Genomic DNA, 24155 nt, shown 5'->3' on the forward strand with positions numbered 1-24155 from the left:
ATCCATGTTAGTTGAGAAATTGATTTTTTTTGTTGTTGTTGTTGTTTTTCTTTTGCTTTTTTAAAGGGAAGCTTGAGTTTCCTTGTCTGGGGTAAATGTCACTCCGCTTCTATCGTGGCTTTGCTGCAAGTCAGGACTTGTACTGTTCCTCTGGGTTGTCATAGAAACGCAGCTAACTGTCAGCTCAGCTCAGGCTGCTGATGGTTTTATTTGTTGGTTTTCAGGATTATTAAAATTTAACAAAAATTATTGATTTGCTTTTTATTAACAACGGCTTGTGTTTGCTTTAGAAGTTCAGACTGCATAGAAGCTTTTCCTGAAAGAAAAAAAAAAATACCATAAAAATGATTAAACTCTGATACTCTCAAGAAGGGATCATCAAAATGCATTTAATTTATGGGCTGGGGTCTGCAGCAATGGAGAAATCTTGCATTTTTTGCAAATCACCTTTTCATATCACTTTGTTTACAGCCAAGTCATTGCCTTCCCCTCTCCCCAGTCCTCCCCCCCATGCTTCAATTCACCTTTTAGCTTGACTTTTACTTAACATAAAAGATACCTGTCAAGAAAGCGTGAAATGGGTGCATCCTTGTGCCTTCTATTTGAAGTTTCATTTTATTTACTTTTTCTTGAAGCTTGGCAGAATGCTTCAGTGCACTGACTTCTGAAAGTATATATATATTTTTTTGTATATGCATGTGCCGGAAAAATTACTTAGTTTTCACTCATAAATAAGACAGGCAAAACTTATTTAGAGTGACTTTATCTAATGGTCCATGGATGAATGCTTTTATGCAAACTACTGAAGAGGCTAGAATTAACTTTTCACATTGGTTGCACATTTGATGTCCAGGCTTCAGCAACATGTGGAATCTTAGAAAAACTAGATGGCTCGAGTTCAATTTTGACTTTTACAAATTTATTCAGAGATTACCCACACATTTAGAGTGTAATCTTTACAAGCAATGTATAAAATGCATCAGTGTATTAATTGCTGTGGAATGGATGCACGCTTCCTTCCTCCTTCCACCACTTACACGCTTTTTGCTTTGACTTTACCTTCTCCCGCACCACTGTAGTCATTTATTAAGGATCTGTGGGCACAAGTAATTTGGCTGATTTATATACAGCCCTGTAATTTGACATTGTCATTCTGTCTGGTAACAACTTTGTTCACTGTTGGGCTTACTGAATAAAATTGTTTCTTGGTGGACATTTTGACACCTCACTTCAGACTGCTACGTCACGGGCTGCTGACATCCCTATATTAATCTCATTTGTATTCTGTCACAAAACTCTGAAATAACATTTCAAAAGATCCTTTCTTTGCAGTGTATTTCTATAAGCCTTGTGCTAAATACGGAATGTTTCCATCAGTCCACATGGCTTTTCTTATGTTTTGTATGAGAGTTTGTGGAATTTAACGTGTGTGGTGATAGCACATGTGGCAAAGGCAACTTAAACAAAATATTAATGTCTCTTTTCCCACATTCATTTTCAGATCATTAGCTACAAAAAAGACACTACACAGTTTTTCTGCCATAGACTGACACTGTTCATTCTTATCCTCAGTCCTAGGAATTAGAAACTAATGGTTTGTGGGAAGTAAAAGATCTGCATTACCAGGGCTCTCACTAGTGTGCTTTGATGACTTAGGAAATAATATGTTTTGTGTGGGAAATACATTCAATGCCGATGCATTAATTAGAACTAAAAGTGTAGGAGATTATTATGAAAGGCCTACTGCTTCCCAGTGCAAAACAAGGAATATGTATGACTCTGTGTATGTCTGGGCATGTACAGTAGTAAGTATGGCTTATTGAAGCTTTTGAAATATCTCCTTGGCATTATACTTCAGTAAACCATCGGTTACAGATAGATGCCTGTGACCAGAGCACTACTTTGCACCTTGAATTTCCTTTCCTCAGGAGGTAGTGTGTTGGGTGATCAGTGAGTTTGCTCTTTTAGCTTTTTACCTCAGTCTCTTTGCTCACAGTGTGCCACTTCCTTTGCATCTAGGTAGTGATTGATGATAATACCTAACACACTGGAAAAGAAAAAGAAAGGAAAGGTATTTACTGCAGATTATAGAAGTGACCCAAAAGAACATATCAAATCTGGATCGTCTTCCCAGATACTACTGCAAAAAGATACTTTTTCTTAACTAAAAAATCATTGGTATGTCTTACGCAGTTGTCTTACTCCTAGTGGATTCTTCTTATTTTTGTTTACAGCATTTGCCCCTATTCTTCCTACAGAAATACTGCATGTTGTGAAGGTCATGAAGTTTCTTGTAACCTGCATGTTGCAGCTTAGAATTAAATATGCTGATGGTAGAATATTTTTTTTTTTATCGCCATCCATTTTTCGATATCCATCTCTTATATTTTTCTTTAGAATTGAGAGTGACTGATTTTATGTAGCAAAATACACATGTACATTTTTTTCATGTTTTTTTAGAAATCAACTAAATCCCTCTTAGTATACAGCTGAACTCGTATGCTATTAATACAGTCTTTTTACACAGAACTTTGGAGTGAAAAAAAGAAAAGATCAGTAACAAAAAAGCACAACACAAACTCTGGAATTGTAAAAATGTGAAAGTTTGGCTTTGGATTGTAATGGCTGTTAAGATGTGATGGTGATCCATCTGTGCCTGTTGCTGTATAACAATTCTGGGATATATCTACATTTTTTATTATTTAAAATTAACTTCTGAATGTTTGTTTTTCTTTTTTCCTCCCTTCTATTTATACTGTTATAAACATAGGAAGATGAGAGTGAAGAGGAACCCAAGCTGAAGTACGAACGACTTTCTAACGGAGTAACAGAAATTCTGCAGAAAGATGCAGCCAGTTGCATGACAGTGCATGAAAAGGTATCACACGATTTTAGGGCAGAGGTGGTACTTCTGCTTGGGTTTATGTATTTATCTGTGCTTACAATACACCAATATATTTATGTGTAGAAGTACTGCCAGATTTAGAGGTGCAGTGGAAGCCAACAATAATGTGAATAAAATCTATGGTTAGCTGGTGTTGAACAGTCCTTCCTTTCATGGTGAGAGAATGCGGTCAGAATTTAAGATGGAGTAATTTGTTAGATGCTATGTTTACATAAGCTACTGGGAAATGCTTACTAGATTTTAATTATGGGCAGTATTATGTACTACAGCTGGGATACAATCCCAACTTTCCTTCATCCAGAAGATAAACTGCCATGTAATATGCTTATTTCTACAGCCTGAATGCCTGACAATAGGTTCCTGCAAACAGATAGCTCAGCATAAATTCAACTGTGGAAGATGTCTGAGTTTCTGTTTATATGATGTGAAGAAAGTAATTACAGTGGGTTTTTTTAATGCTCTAATACTGTTTCAGATGTACAAGAGAATGAAAGAGAGGAAGGGATAAACAGTGCAAAGAAGAAATTTTATTAAGAGCTGTTTCTTTGTTCTTACCATAAAGGAACTTAAGTTGTATCTTTGACTTCAATAATTGCATTATTTTCCCATCTTTTATCCATATTGGGAAGCATTTTAAAATATGATGAATGATGAAGAACATCTGAAAGTATGAGAGTTCATGATTTGTCAAGTAACTATTACTGTGTAAAACATAATTGTTGCTTTCTGAAGTCATAATTGTTCACAGCCACTAATAACTCATGAACATTGATTGTTGAGGGACCTGTCTCTGTTATTTGGCTGCATTTTTAGACTGACTCATTTTTACTCAAAGGGCTGCTGCCACAGCTCAAGAAGCTCTTAAGATGAGGCATGTGTTTTAACTGTGGGAATGAAAACAATAAGTCTTGTAAAAAAATTTTTTTTGACAACTTAGAATTAAGCAGATATTTTGAAAATTGGCAAGCATTTCTTCCCAGTATGTACTACCTTTCTAAGCTTCAGGTGAATTTTGAAAAGCAAGAGATAAGCAAAATTCTTCTTTAAGGACATGCACAGATACAGCTTTAACTACAGCAGCACAAAGAGTGGCAATACAAGAAAGCTGTTTAAGTATCCCAACACTTTTAGTTTCCCAGCAAACTATATACACTATTTATGAGAAGGATCAATATGGTTAGAAGCTAGGTACTGGAGTCTGTTACATGTCTGCATATGTCTGCTACAATAGACAACTTAAAACAGAAGGTGGGTAATAGGTAATGTTAGGGTGTTCTTTGGTTTGGTTATGTTTGCTTTCTTACTGAAACAAGAAAAGCCCTGCTAAAGACTCATCATTAACAAAATTACATTGTGCTGTGTAAAATGTATCTCTGATTAAAGCAGTTGAACTTTGCTGGGAATCCTGAAAATCTGGCTTCTGTATTCAGACTAATTTCCCCTCAGAATTATTTTTTTTCTTTTCACTGCTAAAGCATCATATTTTCACCAGGCTTGCTGTCTGCACTGGATGACTAATCGTCATGGCACCTGGTGCATTCAAGCAGGCCTGTGCAGTGGAATAGTCATACCTAGTTATGTCTGCACACCTGATGTTTTATTAACCAGTATTGATTTTTTTACCCGGGGGACTTTTTTCTTCCTGAAAAAAGGCAACCTTGCAGGAGTGAAAGGCATTGCAGGGAATGAATTTCTAATGAACCCCTTCTTTCCCTTTTTTGACTCCTTTTAATGTACCTTCATATTTTAAGTGCCTGAACTGAAATTTCATTTTAAGCAATTCCATTTTGATAAATCCTTTTAAACCTTGACTTTCTGTAAGGTTATTTTTTAAAGATTGTGCTGCCTGACTGACACGCTTAGCAGTGCCTGTAAATTTGAGCATTTCATTATAGGTTGCAATGAAGCATGCTCACATGCAGTGAAATACAGAGAATTGAGGAGCCTAGACTATTTGAGTAATGCTGAAAGGAGGTGGGGGGGAATAAAAGAAACCTCTGTCATAAATCAAGTAATACCAAAGTTCTTCCTTTCCTGCTTAGGTGTAGTTTGCATGGTTCGATTAACAGTAGATTTCCTAGAATCAATTGCAATCTTGTTTAAATCAAAATAATTTTGAGATAGCATGCATTTATGTGGAGGTCTCTTTATTTTGTTACGTATTTTTAGAATGAAACTCTGAAATGCCCAAGGAGATGTGCTATTTGTATTGAGTCTGCCACATAGGAGTGTTATTCAGTGAAAGAAAGCAAACCCTATAGTTATCTGTGTACTTAAATGCAAGCAGAGACATTCCATAGACCAGCAGTGTTTTACCAATAACCTTTTTCTCCGTTTGAATGTTTTGCTTTTACGTTTGTAATGGGGGAGAATTAATGCCCAAATGAAACCATTACAATTGAAACAAAGATGTGGAAAGGATCCCAGAACTATTTCTGGTCTGTGTTTAAGTACTTGCTTTCACACTGCATTTTTAATTTGCTGCCACAGTCCATCAGGCAGTGCATACAGACTGCAGACACACCATTAGTTGTCAGTAGATGAGGATCCTCATGACTCATTCTGACAGCTAACTTGCACTATCACAGTAATATGGGCTTGAAGCCCTGTTTTATTTTTTAGCTGCAGTTAGAATAAGCTTTGTCTAAAGCAGGTGGTTTTTTTTTTTTGTTGTTTTTTTTTTCCATCTGAGTGTTGCTAATCATTAATCTGTTAAACATCCTGGAGTTCATTTAGTGTTGCTGTAGTTCTGGTTGTGGTGTCTTGTGTTTGTATAATCAATCTCTTTCTTTTACAGTTTTTGGCACTGGGAACACATTATGGCAAAGTTTATTTACTTGATGTCCAGGGGAACATCACACAGAAGTTTGATGTTGTAAGTATGGCATTATTTACAACACATCTACAGCATTGTAAAATGCTGCGATGTACTAAATAATAGATAAATTAATGTTTGTGCTACACCTGAAATGTTACTATTGCATTTCATGACTCCCTACCCCCACCATAAGACAAGAGGCAATTTATAGTCCTTGGAAAAAAGAAGTTGAACTGGATGGTTTTGTGATGAGCATGTCTCAGTTTCCATATAATAAACTCTCTTTCTGAAAACAGAAGAGAAAATACATATTTATGATTGTAAATGGCTATTATTAATTATGTAACCCAGAAGCTCGTGACTTCCATAAGGTATGAGCCCGCTCATTAGGTGACTGTTGTCAGTTGTTAGTCTGTGCGCTATCGTCTTATCTAGTTGCCACATGTAATTGAAAATTGATTGATTGTCTTGCTGGTTCAGTTTATCTACTGCAAATATATAACGCTAATATTTTATGTGAATGTTTTGAAGCTTGGACTCTTAAGGGATTGTATTGATTGAAAGAAGAGGCAGACTTCTTTTTTTTTCTTATTTTGGTTCCTGATATTAGGGGATGAATGAAGTAGTCAGTTTAAAATTGTGTTCCAAAATATTATTATTATTATTATTTAATTGTGCACAGTTGTTGTTTTGTTTAGTTTAGTTGTGTTTTTTTTTAATTTTTATTTTATGATTTTTAGTTTATACATATGCACACATGCATCTTTTTCAGTGTCCTCTTTTTCCATGGGAGTTGGAGGAAGGTAACTGGCAATTATTTTTTTTTCCTCCTGGTATTGTCTCAAAGTCTGGTAGCCAAGCGTCAACTTTTCTTAGCAGTGTCAGCACTTGTCAGAGTATCCATTGCAAGGTGTTGGCATGTTTGCTGAAAGAACGTATGTTCTAAAGCTGACATAGCTAGCTGCATGGGAAGGGTGAAAAGTTTTGTTTATATTTCTGAAAAATCTAATTACACAATTGTTATGCCAGAGGAAAAAAGTCTCAGCCAAAATGTGTCCTCCTAGGCACAGCCTTTGTAGAACATTTTATTAACAGAAACAGTCAGATTAATAATGATCTTACTGGGCATTAATTAAAAGTCAACCTAATGATGTTCTCTATTTCTTGTAACTTTTTACTTTTCTTGGCCCCATAGAAGTGATGCTGACTGGTTCCAATTAGTTTACATGTATGTTACTTGTTAGAATTCTCTTCAAATAGTTTATCTGGGGATAAAGACCAGATTAAAATGTACCTGAATTCTTCTCTTCCATCATTGCAGTAAAAGATTTAAATCAAGAACTTGCTCAAGTGAAGTTGACATTTTCTCTTGAGGCAAGCATTAAATGCCTTAGACGTATTCATTCCAGTCTGTGTCAGGTACCTGAAAGAGTTTTTTTTTTGTAGTTGCATGGCCAAGGCCATCTTCCTCCGCACTCCTTCCTAAAGATCAAGTCTGTATCTTTCTGTAAAGATGTAGTGTACAGCAAGTCATGGGAGGTGTTGTCTTCTGAAGATTTTAAAACAAAATCCCTGCATTCTCTTTTTACCCACTCACTCAAACTGCTCTTCTTCTTTTCTTTATTATCGAAGCCCTAAGAGGAGCTGCTGGAAGACTTGTTTCTTAGGATAAATTTAGGATTGAGCCATACAAACTATTGTTCTACAGCTTTTGTGTTACTACCTCTTTTCCATACCTTTAATGGCTTCAGATAAATACTTTTGTGCCATGTCTTGTTAAAGAGACAGGAGGCGTTTCTTTTTTAACTTTTTCAGATGTAGAGTAGGAAAAAAAGTGTTTCTTGCAGTGTATTCTTTGTTACTCTGTTGTTGGTTTCTTGTTTATTTTATTTGTTTGTTTGTTTGTTTTTTGGAAATATATTAATCTCCTGCACAAAGGGTAGATTACATCAAAGATCAGATGAAAATTTTGTCTTCTCTGGATTTTCATTGGGTCCTGAATGAGAAAATTTCATCTGAGATGTCTTTCCATTTGTGAATGTAAACACAAGATAGTGTTTACTACTTTACAATAGTAAGGAGAAATATCTGTTGTTACTGATTTATAGAAATTTGTAGTGCTTAAAAATTGTTCCAAGCTAATAAAATAGTGTCTTATCAAAGAAAGATGATGCTATCTCAAGCATTGATATCTTGGACAAAAGTTCGTATTAAATATATGTTAAAAAGATCATTACTTCTCTTAGTGCTCTTGATTTCCATTTATCTCTATTTCTGTTGAACAAATAAATACAGATCTTGTTTTTATGAAAAGTCAGATTCCACTTGATAATGGCTTTCATTTGATTTTGATCCCAGTTTTGAGGCAGGTATAAAGACTGACCTTGGAGGATTTACTTACTTCATCATATCATAGCATGATTATCATCTCTAATTCATGTGAACATTGAGAGAGAACTGACAGGTGTGTTGCAGAATCTCCAAGATAGCCAGTTTCTGAATCATGATCTTGAAGTCTGAATTACACAGAATCACAGAATTGCAGAGGTTGGAAGAGACCTCAAGAGATGCTAAAGCACATGCCCTACAATAGGTTACACAGGTAGGTGTCCAGACAGGTCTTGAATATCCCCATAGACAGAGACTCCACAACCTCTCTGGACAACCTGTTCCACTGTTTTGTCACCCGTACCGTAAAGACGTTCTTTCACATATTTGTACAGAGATTCCTTTGTTCAAGTTTTTTAATTAATTCAAATATCTAAACAACAACAACAACAAAGATCTGTTTCGGTTAGTTTTTTAAAGAAACCTGTTAGAACACCATCCAGTGATACTGGTAGAATATTTATGTTATTTTATTTCTGAATCGCAAATATTGTTTCTAGTGCTGCAAAAGCTTATACTCATGTACTCCATAAAAATTCTCGGAGGCTTTTGTGAAACTAGCCTAAATGGCTTAGAAGTCTTTCCAGGTCAGTCTTCTTCTGTTCTCTGCCAGATCAACTAGTAGTCTTTTCAGGTTTGCAACTCCTCTTTGCAATAAAAGTGAAAACGCATGCTTTGAAACCAGTGTGGGAGATTTTCAGTTTGGTGAGAATTGTAAGACAGAAATTTGGGGGTGCTGGTGTCTCAGTCTCCACACTTATGCTCTCTTACGATCTCCCCTCCTACATGCCTAGCCTGTTTGTTGTTGCCTGTCTTTGACAATGTCAGTCGCCTAAGATTAACTGATATGCATCCTCAAATAATGTATGTTTGACAAACTGGTGTTCTGTTGTAGTAGGGTTCAGTGCATTGAGTGAGATGAAATGTGTCAAATGCACTGAAAATTATTACTAAAAGGCAACAAGAAAGGGGGGGAAAGCCTGCTAATGCCACTGACAAAGGATGATGCAGGACTGATTCACAGCATGTTAATTCCAAATGCCTGTCTGTCTTTCTTTTCCTCTTGGACTGTCTGCAATTTATTAATGTAATTATTGCTTCAACTGTCATCTTGTGGATTAAGGACTTGTAGATATGAAGAAATCTGTACAAACATGTTTAGTTAAGTAACAAATCAAAAACCTTCCAAAAAGCAAGAAAATCTGTACTCATTCTGGTCTTCTAATAAACATCAAGCTTAAAGCAAAAATGGGAGTAAGTCTTGGCTGGTGCCAGTGATATTCTGTGAGAAGGAAAAACAGCGCCTATTTTACTAGTAATAGAGGATTTAAATATTTAATGCCTCTCGGGTGCTTCAGAGGTGATGCATGAGCCGAGAAAACAAATGTAAATAGTATTTTAAGATTTCTATTAGTGCAAAGAAGTCAAAGTTGTCTTTGCATGCAACACTTGTGAGCTATTCAAGACTGCTGGAATTTCAGAATGAGAATGAAGCATTTAAGTAGAGGCCTGTATTTGTAGAATTTCTTTCCACTACATAATTTTTTTTTCCCCAACCTCAACATTTTTCTTCTAGATGTGTCTTGTTATGTTGTACTAAACATTTCTTTATGTCAATTTAATCAGAGTGGCAGAAATCCAGAGTCACTAGGCCGTCTCTGCTTCCTTGAAAATTCAAAGGGGAATTCCTTCAGTTGTGATATTATTGTCCTTGGACCTATGAAAGTTGAAGCACTATCCAGCTTCTGGAGCAAGAGTGTTTTTTATTTAAAGATAAATCAATGGCCTTTTGGTGTTTCTGATAACTAGTCACAGACAAGTGTCAGAGGTTTCTTTTGACTTATCAGACTTTTGAAATAATTTAATTGCTACCAAGAACGCCATATTTCCTAATGAAGAAGAAGCTATTGCTGAGCACTGAATGCTGTTGCTGGAAATGATGCAGAACATACTAACTATTGAGATAGATAATGAAGCATCTTTCAATAGGGAATGTAACTTTCAGAATTTGATTGTATAATGAAGAAGTTAGTTTGAATGAAACTTTATGTGAGAGTTTAAGACTAAGATGATATAAATGTCACTTATTTTGACAGGCTGCTTAAAATTCTGTGTTTATTACTTTAACAACATCATTTTAGTTGTCACTGTCAGACTGAGAAAGAAGTCTTAGTCGGGAAATGAAATGAAGCAACAGAATTTAGAGTAAAGATCTGGGTATCTGAACATCAGTGTGCCTTTTAGATTTGAAGTTGAAATCCTCATGTTCGTGTAGAACAAAACATACTGTTGTAACTAAGTGTGGGCTCCAAAAAAAAAAAAAAAAGTAAAAATTCAGGTTCTCACAGGGGCAGATGTCTGTGCAGCAAAGAGTTATTCTTCTCTGTGGGACATCCCACTCAGAGTTGGTGGCAGAGTCCTATGGTTTCATGCTCAAAGTTTAATCCCTGGCTCAGCCCACTGGAAAAACTAGAGAGAAGTTACATCTTTTGGGATTCTGCTCTTGGGACTTCAATGTCTACACCCAATTTAATAGCTCTTCATTTCTGTCTACCTGTCTTCTTATTTTAGCTGCAGATTATTTGGAAGTCTGTGGCTTTTTATAGTAGTTGCAGGAGTAACTCACATGGTCCTTGCGTCTGGTGTTTTGGATATTACAAAAGATGGAAAGTGTATTATGTTATTTGTTCTGGTATTGCACTTGTTAAGTTGCTTGTAGCGTAGAGTTTCCATGGAGCTATGGTACTACTAAATATTTGGAACCTTCCTTAGCAGGAATTGTGATGTGCCCTGGGTGTATGTTCTGTCATTCAATGAGAAGTGAGGTATATTGCCAAGACTGAGTAAAGTTGTGATGTCAGAGCCATTATTACATAGGTCAATTAAAGTTTCTTGTATATAATGGGATATCCCATGTGGGAAGGAATGCACAAGGATCATGGAGTCCAGCTCCTGGCTCCTCACAGGACCAGCCGCAATTCAAAGTCTGTGTCTGAGGGTGTTTTCCAACACTGCTTGATCTCCAGCAGCTTGGGGTCATGCCCACAGCTCTGGTGAGCCTGTTCAATGCCCACCAGTTTATCAATGAAGAACCTGACCCTAAACCCCAACCTGCCCCTCCCCTGATGCAGCAGAGCTCAGCGCTGCCCCTCCACTCCCTGTGAGGAGCTGCAGACACCATGAGGTCTCCCCTCAGCTCCTCTGCTCTGTGTTGAGCAAACCAAAGCCACTTCTTATATGTCTTGCTCTTCAGACCCTTTCTTCTTTCTTTGGAGTTCTCCTTTGGTTGGTCCCTTACAGTTTCAAATCCTTCTTTTACTATGCCCAAAATGCACACAATGCTTGAGGTGAGGCTGCACCAGCACAGAGTAGGACAGTCATTTTCATTGACAAAAAAATTAAAAATAAAAATCCACTTTTATTTATTTATTTTATTTATTTTAAATTATCCACTCTTAAGGGAAACTCTTGAAAGAGTCCCAATGAATTTCAAACATTAAATACTGGGCATTTATATTTTCTATGCCTTACAGAGGCTTAATCTCTGGCAAAACTAGAATGTTCTCCCTCTTTCCACTTGTAAGGAGCCTTAGGCTCTTAGCTGTTGCAGATATCCTTCCCCTCCTGGAATTTTGGCACATTTGACCTGATGATACTTAATGGCACAAGACATATATTCCATTATTTACTTATTCCTTTTTTAAGTCATCTCATGAGCATATTGTGCCACATCTGTCTTGTACCCACCCTAAGTGTGTTTTTCTGTTATACAGCTGGTTTATTGGGCCAAGTTCCTCAAGAGCTTTTATTAGAAGCAGTGAAACAGTTAGTTCTTGATAGCACAGATTCATTTTAAGAATCCTGTAAGAAGTTAGTATACTGCTGATTCTAGAGCTGTTTTCCCTTTGTTAAATGGCATATTATACCTGAATGACATTTTCTTGCATACTGAAGGCAGGCACTTGCGTTCACATATAAAAATAATAGCAGTTTACTTGTCAGAATTATTCAGAGTCCTGGCATTAATAAAATATTATTTACATTATAAAATGTTTTCATAGTTAGAAAGTCCAGAGCAACTGAGTTCTGGAGGACAGTGTTTTTTATATAAGTTGACATTAATGATAGAGCTGCAGCCCTTTGTTTCCATTAACAGTAAAAATGCAGCACTATTAAAAACATAGAATGACATAACAGGGGCATAATACAATGAAGAAAGCATGGAGGTAAGGAGAAATCTTTTTTCCCGTAGGGGTAAGATATTGTTGATGACGAACTTCATAAGTTTAATAAAAATTTCTATCTGAATAATGAGACTTCTTTGCTTGAAAAGACATGACAGTGTATATCAGTTGTTTATTGCACTCCTGTTGGAATGCTGAATGCGGTCAGACCAGATTTGACTGATCTTGGGTGTTAAAACCCTCGTATTTGTTGTTGACCGAAGTAGTTTCTTTAAAGCCGATCATCTTCTCTGTGGTGCTGCTGAGGAAGCTAGTTCCTCTAGTTGTTCTGTGGTGCAAATAAATACAAGTATAAGAAATGATGTAAGTCTGGTATTTTTTTGTAGCCCTGGCTCACAATAAAAGTGTGTAGCTGCTGCAGGCCATAACAGTTCTTGGAGACAGGAACTTTGACATGTGAGCAGTATAATAATGGAAAAATGAATGAATCCTCTTGCTTTTTTGATCTGCATTAAATAAAGTTTATTATGAACAAGAACGTCTACACTTGCTGCTGTTGAAATAAAGCCTCTTTATATGCAAATGTACTGAGGACGTTGCACAGGATCAATTCATCTTTACTTAGCTTTCCTTATCTTACAGCCACAGTGAGAATGCTGCATACAGTTTACTTGTGCGAGTACTCTCCTCCCTCCCACCTCACTGTCTTGATTTGCAGATGTTTTTTTGGATCCTTTTGGGATTCCAAAATGCAAAGTTGATTGTTGTTGAGGATCTCTTTGCCAGGTTTGTGAATACTATCTCAGATGATATAATCACAAATAAAGGAAGTTTCAGAAGTTGGTGTCTGAAGACAGTTGAATGCTTTCTGTAATCAGGAAATGTATTTATTCTGTCATGCAGATCTGACTTTTACCTGTTTGTACAAATGTTGATGGTTGGATGTCTGTATATTTTAGCTATTGGCTGAACCTCAACATTAACCACCCCGTTATTCAACTACACCAACGATCGTAGAATTGCTCAGGTTGGAAAGGACCTTAAAGATCATGAAGTCGAACCACAACCAAACCATATTACCATAACTCTAATAACCCACTGCTAAATCATATCCCTGAACTCCACATCCAGATGGTTTTTAAGCATATCTGAGGATGGTGACTCAACGACCTTCGTGGGGAGCCTATACCGGAATATGACTAGTATGTCTTTTTCAGCCAAGGGAGTTCTTCTTCCTTTATTGGATCTGTGTTCTGTGTGATTTAGTCAGTAGGAGATCTTTTCACTGGTTTCAGTAGCCACTAGACTGGAATCATCATCTATAGTAGAATGGTTGACAGGCTAACATAATTGAAAAAAAAAATAATAAAATTCTAGTGCAGTTCTTCATTGCAAGAGGTGATAGAAAGAAGAAAACTACTTGTGTCCTCTGTTCAGTGTTAAGTCAGGGAGAGGGGAAGAGATGATCATCCGGGCTGTCCTAATGCAAAGCGATAGATGACCCATTGGAAGAATAGTCAAGAGCCTCATTGCTTTTTTGAAAGTTGTTTGATCAAAGCACCTATAGAATAATCTCTAAAGCAAAGAACATGTGCTGTTTTATGACCTGGTTTTCTTTTCTCATCAGTCAATTCAAGTTGTGTTTTGTCAATAAATGGAAGAAAACCTCATATTGCCCACTTCCTATTAAATACGTTAGATTTTAGATTGCTCTACAAGGCCCAATTTATAATACAGTTGCCTGTGTAGAAACGGAATATTCCATGATGAATTCTCAAAATTTTCTGTGCTTGGGGATCCGGTAGAGAAAAGAAAGCTGATTGAGAAATCAGTGAGGTGCATCTTACTAGAACAGTCCTCTTCCACCATGTACTGGGATTTCTGAGGCATGTGTATGAAGTCTTCACCTGCATCCTTTACTTTATCCCTCCCTTAAGTGTGCAGTGGGGAATATTGCAGCATATTCTCAGATGACCGTGATCTGCAGCTAGTGACAACAAAGCAGAGGCAGGCTTAGAGCATTTCATCTTTGAGGCTCTGCAGTTACACAGTGGATGTCAAAGGGAACTGGGAAGAGGAGGAATAGGGAATAGGGAGTAAATTGCCACAAAACTCCTGTAAGGACGTAGCTTCAAATGCCGCTGTTTTAAGAGAAAAGAGATCCTGTTTAGGATCTGTCAGGAATTAGCTAACAGTTGAGCAATGCTGGGAAGAGGTGTAGGCTTCCAATATAGATCTTTTTTCAGTTGTAGTTCTGTCATTCCTAAACAAGCACTCTGATTGTGTAGCAAATGCAACAGTTTTAAGGAGATCCCTCGTTAATTTTTCTCATTGAATGTACTTTTGCTTAGTTCCTGTAGTTGACAAATAAGATTAAGGGATTCACTGATGTGGAAAGTATTGAAATCACTGTAGGCTTTCTGGTCTTTCTCAGTTTCTCAGGTGATATATGAGAGATTCCTTGTCCTCATATTCCCTTAGAATTAGACAAGCTTTTGAGATTTTTCTTTTTGTACGTAAGGTATGCCGTCCCACAGACAAAATATAAGTAAGTTAATGTTATAATTCTGTGTCCCGGACTTTGTCACTCTCCCCAGACTTCCCCCTTCCATTTTCATCTAACCAATATAATCTCCCATTTTTCATTTGGAGAATGATAAATTCATGAATGCTGCAGTTAAAGCAAGGGAGCCAGAATCCTCACTTGTTGGAATACTAGCAGTATTTGTTGAACAAAACCTTCTCGCTTTGGTTATTAGTAAATTATCATCAAATGAAAATTGGTGTTGTAAATTCAGAATATATAATTTCTATTGCAGACGGGAATACAGCTTATTCTGTAAAATTTAAAACTGCCTTTTTGTTGTAAACCTTTGTTTTGCTACATTGTGTTTCTTAGTTGCGCATATACACATAGATATATACATTCTTTTATCATGTTATATATAAACCATGATATAGTATTGTTTTTAGGGTTGCTCTTCCCTCTGTTGTGTCAGTAAAACTCTATGAATGTGTAAACTATGCATAAGTCAATACAGGACAGTATTTTTTTTTTTTTTTTTTTTTTTTTTTAATACTGAGAGTCTTCTGTGTGCTTTTCTTGCTTCCCAAAAAGAAAAGACCCTGAAAATTTCAGCTTCCTTTTTGGCAAGTTACTTAAATAAAGCATTCTTCTAGGTGAGCTAAGGATATCATTTCAAGTTGGGCAGATGAACTTGGAGAAAGAGAATATATAGTACTTACTGTATTTCAGTAGTCTTAACAACGCTGCTTCTCCAAATTCAATGGAGTACAGATCATTTAATTTATAAATGTAAAAGCTGAACAGTTTTATTCAGAGCAAATTCCTCAGCCTAGTAGTGTAAGTCCTATATTTTAAGAGTATCTTGGCTTAGTTATGGCAGTAACTGAGTTTGTTTCCAAATAGCACTGATGCCTAGAGACTTTTTGATGGAAGTCATTTTTTTCTGTTGAAAATAAGTATTTCCACCATTTTCACAGTGGAAGCAATGCAAACATAAAAACAGTAGTCTACATTCTGGTGGATTAACAAAAACATGAGTTCATATTGCTGAACACTGACTGGAGTTTTATGTGTTTGTTTATGTGAATATAATGCAGATGAAAAGCCATGAGTTAATAAAAAATGGACACTTTAAAGTTTGATTTGTTTTATTTTTATTTACATTTTTATTTTAAACTCCATACACATAAAATTTTCCTATGGTATGGAGATCAGCTACAGAGTGGCTAGGTAGATCCAGAGTTACATGAACATAACATAGATGAAAAGACTTAGAGATGATTTTCTTCTTTTGATATGTTTATACATGTGCTTGTGCATAGACTGATACTTAATCTTTGAATTAATTTAGGAAAAGTTCCTGCATTCTTTTTCCCTCCCTCAAATAATGGATCACACTGTTGCATTAAGTGGGTTGTATTAGTGTTCAGAACCTCTCGAAGTAAAATGAGCTTTGCTGCAAGTATGATCAAACATTGCTTTGCTTTTCACACTCTTAATGCATGTGTTAGCAGCCTGCTAACCATGGCTAAAAGGCACGAAGTCACAGGCAACTATTAGAATGTTTAGATTCCTAGCTTGTAAATATTGCATTTCTCACAGAATTGGAGTGAAATCTAGTCTTACATTTTTTGTTCATCCAGTTCATATCCATTGGGATGCAGCATTTGTGAAAGAATCAATTATCCATTTGTTAGTCAGAGGAGCTTTACAAATTATACATTAGCAGATTGATTTCTCAGGTTCACCATTGGGGGACCGATAGTATAAGGAGGGTTGATGATGAGTGCCAGGGGAAAAGGAGCTGCCTCAGAGAACACAATTAAAAGAAGCTTTCCGAGTGGCCATGAATTTAGTCCTACTTTAAGAACTGACATAATCCATAGTAAGTGTGTTTATTTTAAGCATTTTTACATTAATTAGATAATTGATTAGCACATGAAGTACCTACACTGATAGATGCTCGTTTTTCCTTCACTGTAAATTTAAGGTTTTGCCCAAGTCTATATTTAGATCTACTCGAGCAAGATCCCTGCTAGTTCTTTTTATCTCTCCCTAAACTTTTCTTTCTTCCATTAAGGTAACATTTTTTTGTTCTATAGCATCAGCTTGACATTATTGATTTTGAACAGTCAAACTTACTTATGTTGTCCAGAATTCCAAACATGTCTCCATCGGAAAGAAAACTGCAGCTAATGGAAATTCAGCTGAAGGCTTTTCTTCTTTTGCCAGAAGTTCCACACTTTATGAAATTCAGCAGCTGTTCTCAAGTTAATCATTTCAGTGTATCTCCCCTCCTAACTAATGGAGTCTTTCTCATTGCCAGACTTGAATCATATTACTTTGTAAATACGTGTATGTTACTGCTACTTGTGAACTCCTGTAAGTATCAACATGACTAAAAATAATTTGTCTTTTTTTTTCCTTAATTGGCCTAAAGCAAGAGATCCTGATTAGGTTAAAGAATATTATGCAATGTGGTACTAATTAAACAGTTGTTAGAAATTTACTTAACATTTTATAAGCAGATGCATATGTTTTTGTGGCGTAGGATTTGAGATTATATCATACTTTTTCACGGAATGATGCTTAGATGTCTAAAATGTTTGTAAGATTTGAAGTGACACTGACCTCAGATTACTGTTGTTATTCTTAAATTACTATTTCTTAAAAATGATGCCTATAAATTTAGCTAAGTTAGGCTAAATAAGTTGTTATGTTAGAGAAGAATGGGTGGTTATCCTTATCCTAAGCTTGCTGAAATTCTCCACAAGAAGCAATCTCTGAAAGAGACCATTCCCTGATGTTAATCAGCTCTTAAATGAGGTCTAGGACAGGTGGAGCCAGGCTCCACCCCTTCCAGTACCACAGGAGAATTGCGTTTACCTGTGGTCTCAGGGCTGACTTATTGCTCACCTCAGGTGGTTAATCAAAGGTTCAGGCCATGATTTAGCAGTTCCCATACGTTCTCCTTGCTAGAATTTTATTATAAAATTCTTTTAATATTTAGACTTGCTGGTATTTGAGCTTGTGGTCGGTTTTATGAGTTCTGTCAAAAGTTCTGACTGATGAAATCAGTTAACAAGCTCATGGCCAATAATGCCAATTTATCTTGTTATCTGAAAAAAAAATTACTTCAAGGTTGCTTTACCTTGTGTTTGTTATCTAGGATGGCATATTCTGATGCGAATTAGCTGGGGATGTGTGTAAGTAGCAGCTTTACTTTTAGTTGCATTTGTCTTTTCTGAACATCTTTTGTGCCCAGTGCAGACAGCGGGGGAAGCAGAGAAAGGGGCAGTTAGAAACAACTAATGAAAGTATTGCACATTGTAAGAAGTTGCCAGTTATATGTAGGGTCATGAAATACCATGCATGCTGAATTTCTACTTAACAAATTCTTACTAATCAATTCTGAAGTAATGCATGCAGTTTGCAGTGTGAGGAAAAACAGGTGTTTTTTTCCCCTACCCACAATATACCACAGTGTATGTGGAGCAGTTTTGCCCTGCCTGGCACCACTCAGTTACCTGAGCACAGCCACACATTTCATCTCCAGAGTGTGCTATGTGGCTTCCAAACAGCAACGTGATAGATAGGGTCTGTCATCTTGCTCTGCTTCTTCACCTTTTATGCCAAGATAACTTATGTAGTCTACCTTGCCTACTTCCTGCATTTCATTTTTTGAGCATCAAACTTTATCAAAGCCGTTCACCAGCACAGTGGGAATGGTGTGGACGTTACAGCTGAGCCCTCTGCTCTTCTAGTGTGTCTGTTTTGTTTCCTTTATGTCTTGGGCTTTCTTGCCATTATGTAGGAGTGCTAATAGACCTGCTGCTGCTGTCATGCAAGCCCTGATAGCAGGCTTTAGGTGGTGGAGAGATGAGAAGAATGGGGCTGACTTTACACTAACTTAGCCTATAACCCTATGTCAGGGTGATGTTATTCAGGATGGACTTTTTGCCTCTCCAACTGCAGAGGTAAAAAAAAAAAACTTTTGAGAAAGTTGTGGCAATAGCAACTCAGATACTTCTCAGAACAAAGCCTGTGCCACTTGATGGGCTCTGTTGAACTTTCTGCACTCTTCCTTACAGAGGGACAGAGATGTTTATCATTGTAGGGCAGATAGCAGAGATGTGCTGGTGTTTAATGGGTGGGTTTTACTTTTTAGTTCTCTCCAAAAGAGGCTAAAATTTCCTCTTGCACCTTGATGAGCAAACCAGGAATTTGGAAAAGCATTTTCAAGGGAAAGCAGGAATGAAAGTGTGAGCTGGTCATTTTTATGAAGCTTCTAGAAAGCAAGCCTGATTACAGACATTTCCTGTCTTATTCAGCATCCTCGAACTCTAGAGTTAGCCAGGTGTGCATGTAGCGCCTGAGAATCAGAGCCATCACAGGGATGTTGACCACACCAGCAGACTGATGTGCTTGAGCCATTCACCTCAGCTGACACCTCAGATGTGTCTAGAGGAATGTGTGCAAGCTGCTTGTACAGCTATGGCTTTGCTCTCTTGTAGTTTTGAAATGCAGTAAGTCAGCACATATGCCCTGTGGTGGGTGAAAATACAGCTGAAGGGCATAAATCAAGGAAGGTTGCTATGATGACTTCCTTGGCAGCGAGCTTTTTGGAAGAGAGCTCATGGTGAAGAGACCATGTTGTAATAGGCAGCAGTTGCAGTAATTAGTTGCAGAGTTGCAGCTCTTTGTGACACGATGTGAGGCTGAGTGATGTCTTCTGCATGTGAAGAAGCAGGAAAGCTACAGGACTGATGGCATCTGTTTCCCATTTCATCAGGCCATCTGCTGCAGAGCAGGGCACAGTTGTTCGACCTTGGTTAGAAAGAAGGAAATTGAAAATGTAATTTGGGTAAATGCTGGTTGTTGTTTTTTGTTTTTTCTTGCGATTTCTTTTTTTTTCTTTCTTTCTTTTTTCTTTCTTTTTTTTTTTTTTTCCTTTTCTTTTCTTTTTTTTACAAGTTGGAGGTGAGAAAAATCTTAGTTTCCCTGACTTACATTTTGTGTATGCGTGTGGAGGATACAAAAAGCCTTCCAAAGTCTGTGACATGATCTTGGTTGTTCATTGGGACAGTGAGTTTTTACATACACTTTTATAGCGTTGTAGTTCCAACTGTCATTGCATACGTAAGACTTGTTATATTTTAGGCACACATTGTAGCATTTAATGTGATCCCATGACCCCAGTACTGCTCCAGTACAAAAGTGTGATGGACTTCTCCTTTATTATTCTCAGGATCCCAGAAGTGATTTGTTTTGTGATGCAATCTGTTCAAAACTTTCTAACAGCTTGGAAAGTTTTTCTTAAATATCTGTAACTGACTTACAGAATTGTTCAGGTTGGACTTGGGTAAAGATCTTCCAATGATGCTTGAAATGGTATTTGTTAGAGGGTGAAATCAGGTTCATGGTATATAAGAAAGTTCTTGGTACTTGTATGTGGAGTTTTATACACGAGGGGATATGCATAGTATTACCCAAATGTGAGGTCAGTCCTCAGTACTTAAGGAGAGATCTTTAAAGTAAGTAGTAGTTTGCTGTGTAACCCTGCAGGACAAATTTAGAAGAATGTCTTAAGTGGATAGGGAAAGTGGCAATTTATTAGATTGGTGCAGTCTTGAGGCTTTTCTCAATATTTGTCTGAGTACACCCATGTTACATCTCTAATACTTTCTATATACTAGCTTTTGAAAACAGTATTAGGAGCAAAAATGAAAGCCAGGGAAAAGATTTGCAGGAGGTCCAAACCAGAATTTTCAGTTGCACTGATGCCTGTTCTGTCGGCGTGCCTTACACTGAGTTTTGTTAGTGGGAGAGGTTCTTAATGAGTAGCTGTGGTGAGCAGACTCAGAAACTCCAGATCTGGTACCTTGTCCCTTCATGAGGGCTCTAGGCAACTGAGGCTAGAATTGTCAGATCTTTGGGCTAGGTGTAAGGCTTGAAAGAAGGCCGCATTTGGGCATTTTTGGAGAAAGACTTCTTCCATGTTTTTTGAATTGATACAATTAAATATTGTACAACCTTTCATACATAAATCTCAGAAAATGTAGAGGACATAAAAGCATATGACTACTGATGTAACTTTACAAGTAATTTTAAAAGTCTGTGTTGTTTCTTTTTCTTTTATTTTCTAGAGCCCCGTGAAGATAAATCAGATCAGTCTGGATGAAAGTGGAGAACACATGGGTGTTTGTTCAGAAGATGGGAAGGTACAACTAACCTATTTAAGTATCTCACGAGGTGAAAGGCAGTCCTTGGTATTAAACCAAGAGATAATTGTGATACCTGTGAAATCAGGTACAAAGCACTGCTTTGACCATCCATTTTGAGAAGTGGGCTTACCTTTGAGTACTCAAAATTAAAGTCAAATATATTTTGCACGAATGTGCCATAGGAAAAGTAATTACAAGAATGTCAATAATGTAACTGGTATTAAGCTGATTAACAGCTGTGGCAGGAGGACATGTCACCTTAATCATTACTGCTGTGCCAGTTATACTTCAGTGACTAGTCTGCTGTTCCTGCAAGACAGTAGTTTAATGCCTTTCTGCTATAAATCCACAAAATTGGATTCTGTGGGCTGGTGGTTTTCATTTTCACACACATTATGAATGTTTCTCTTGAATTATAGAATCTTTTGATAAGCAATCATAGTTTATCAGAAGAATAAAGTGTCTTACAACAGCCACATTAAATAAATGTAAAATCAATATATGTACAGTTTCCTAAAAAACTGGCACCTACTTCCTTGACTGAGGACATATTTCATTTGTGCAGTGTATAACTAACAATTATCAGTGCTTCTCTGGAATGTAGAGCTGTGACATTTAGTGGTTTTGGTGATTGATTTTCCACTTATAAGAATGTCTTTTTTGTTTTCAAGTCGATGGCAGTCTTTTGTAATGTTGGTTTGCAATGATAAAATTCTTAGGCGCAGGGTGTTTTTTAAGCTTTTTTTTTTTTAATATAATGCTCATATACAAATGGAGTGCATTAAAAATCATTTAAATCATTTCTCAATATCCACTTGAGTTCCAGAGTTGAACATTTCTTACATAGTTGATCTGGAGGAGTGTTGATGATCCTAATGGATCTATCCCATTTAGTATAAGTTGGATGAATTCAAACTAAAATTGGATCTTGCAGTAGGCAAAATGGGGAAACAACCTCTTTAGACTGCATGTGCTTGAGGTTGTTTTTTTTTTTTCCCCTTGCAAGTAAATGTTGTTTTTTTTTTTCCGCAACAGGCAGAGAGCCAGTTTACGTATACAAGCTTATTGTTTCTCAGAGATATCTTGATGTCGGTGTCAGTATCTTGACAGAGTAATTGGGATACTAGTGCCTCTCAAAGTAGTTTGTAGAATTTTGCAACTTGTGAGAAGCACAGCAAGAGTATCCTAATTGTCTTCAAGACTGCAAGATAAGGGAAGGGTCAGCAATTGTTAACAATAGTAGAAAATGTTGAGTTTTTTTTTTTTATTTAATTAGTGCAGTAATGTTAGAAATAAACATTTGAGGCAGAGCTGTTCAGAAATTCATTATTCCTTTTGTGACATGGCTATTTGAAAAGGAAAATCTTCATTATATTAAATGATGAATCTGTCTTCATTTAATGCAATGACTGGTATAGATCTAGTAAGTTATATGCTATACGGAGGAATCTAAACTTTGTTTCCCATGCTAGAGCTAACTCTGGTAATGTTTTTACAAAGGACTGGAGGAATACAAGTGCAATATGAATTACACTTGTATTCTCAAAGTCCAGGGGCATTGCTATCTCAACATATTGTACAGTGGAGGCTTGAAAGATCTGAGTGTTTTACAGCTGTCAGAGTGATCCATAAAGGTGTGTCTGTATGAGAGAATCCACCCAAAGAGCAGGTGAAAACATATCAAATATGTTGTGCTGCTGTATAAGAAAATGGCAGAAATTTCTGGCCAGATACTGTAGTACTTGAAGGTTCTTGGGTGGAAGAAAAGTGTAATTTCAGTTGTGGGTTTTTTTTGTTGTTGTTTTTAATCAGTTAAAAATAAAAAATAAAAAACATTTGTACTAGATAGGCTAATACATTTATCTTCTACAAATCAGTGATGGTATTTCCTCTGGACCACTACAAAAGATTCTTGAACATTTAGGGAGAACATTTTCCCATATCAGAATGTATCGAACATGAGGGAGTTGGAAACTGACTGTCTTCTTGAAGGAAGGCTCTATGATGAGAACTTCCTTATACTCATTCTGCTGTGTTACACATTTTCTTTCACTATCTTTTTCTTTTCACTTTCGAACTAGATCTGGGCTAGCTATGTTTACTGAGTGGGAACATAACAGTAGAGTGCAATTCTCTAACCTTCTTGTCAGGCAGAATCCAAACTTAATGTCAAAACCTGGCACCTGCATTTTATGCATATGCAACAGCTGCACTGGGAATGAGCCACTTGCAGGTTTTCAGCACTGAAAGTTTTGTAATTTGAAAGTGTTCCTTGCCAATGGACTCTGTGCAGCTGATCATCACCTTCGTGGAAAGGAACAGAAGTCAAAGCCACCACCCTGTACTTTGGTGTGTCCACTGTGTGGGAATAATGATCAGATGTTGAAATACAACAGGAAAATTATGTTGTTGGAAAAAACAGAAGGGGAAATACATTTGCATCTGCAGAAATGTTTTGTTTGTTTTTTTAATGTTAGAATTTTGTCTGCTTGAATAACCTGAGTCTAAAGCTCTCTTATATGTACATTGCTCTGAAAGTAATACCTCCTATTTATTTCCATGAAATCACAGAATGTCAGAGATTGGAATGGACCTTAAAAGATCACTAGCCCAGTCACCCTGCAGGAACATTGACATCTAGGTTGGATCACATTATGAAACTACAGCAGATATAGTGAACACAGTAACACTGTTTGATAAAGCAAATTCTCAGCTACAAAATGCTGGTTTTCAACAGTCACCACCATTAGTTATGCATTTTTGCTAGCAATGAACAGGAGGCTACATTCATAAAAATCTGCATGGCTGCCTGGATTGTGGCTTGTCTTTCACATCATTGTTCCCCCTGCTAAAACACACCACCCACCATCTTAGTGTGGTTATATATGTCTCCATAAACTTTCGGCAAGCACTGGTGAAATGTTAGTGGATGTCTTGTTTTTCACAGAGGGGAATTCACTTCCACATATTTGCTTCAGATGCACTTCGATATCAGACACCATTTTGTCAGACTGCCCCTCTGCTGCCATCTGTTGCGTATCAACAAAATGTGATAGAATATTGGTGGGAAGTTGTAACCCCTACTGCTGTAACACCAGCGTCTGCCTCT

General features: G+C 36.9%; 1 protein-coding gene across 2 annotated transcripts in view; it reads left to right on the forward strand.

Moving 5' to 3' along the window:
- The window catches only part of VPS41 (VPS41 subunit of HOPS complex), a 99021-nt gene that overhangs the window by 17772 nt on the left and 57094 nt on the right, over positions 1 to 24155 (forward strand). For both annotated transcript variants that reach the window (XM_015854992.3, XM_015854994.2), the window contains exons 3-5: positions 2771 to 2878; positions 5703 to 5780; positions 20969 to 21043. In XM_015854992.3, the coding sequence (XP_015710478.2) occupies positions 2771 to 2878; positions 5703 to 5780; positions 20969 to 21043 (261 nt within the window). The remainder of the gene's footprint in view (positions 1 to 2770; positions 2879 to 5702; positions 5781 to 20968; positions 21044 to 24155) is intronic.

The sequence above is a fragment of the Coturnix japonica genome, chromosome 2, assembly GCF_054131305.1.
Source record: "Coturnix japonica strain WE chromosome 2, WE-NBRP24, whole genome shotgun sequence".
In the NCBI taxonomy this organism is placed as follows: domain Eukaryota; kingdom Metazoa; phylum Chordata; class Aves; order Galliformes; family Phasianidae; genus Coturnix; species Coturnix japonica.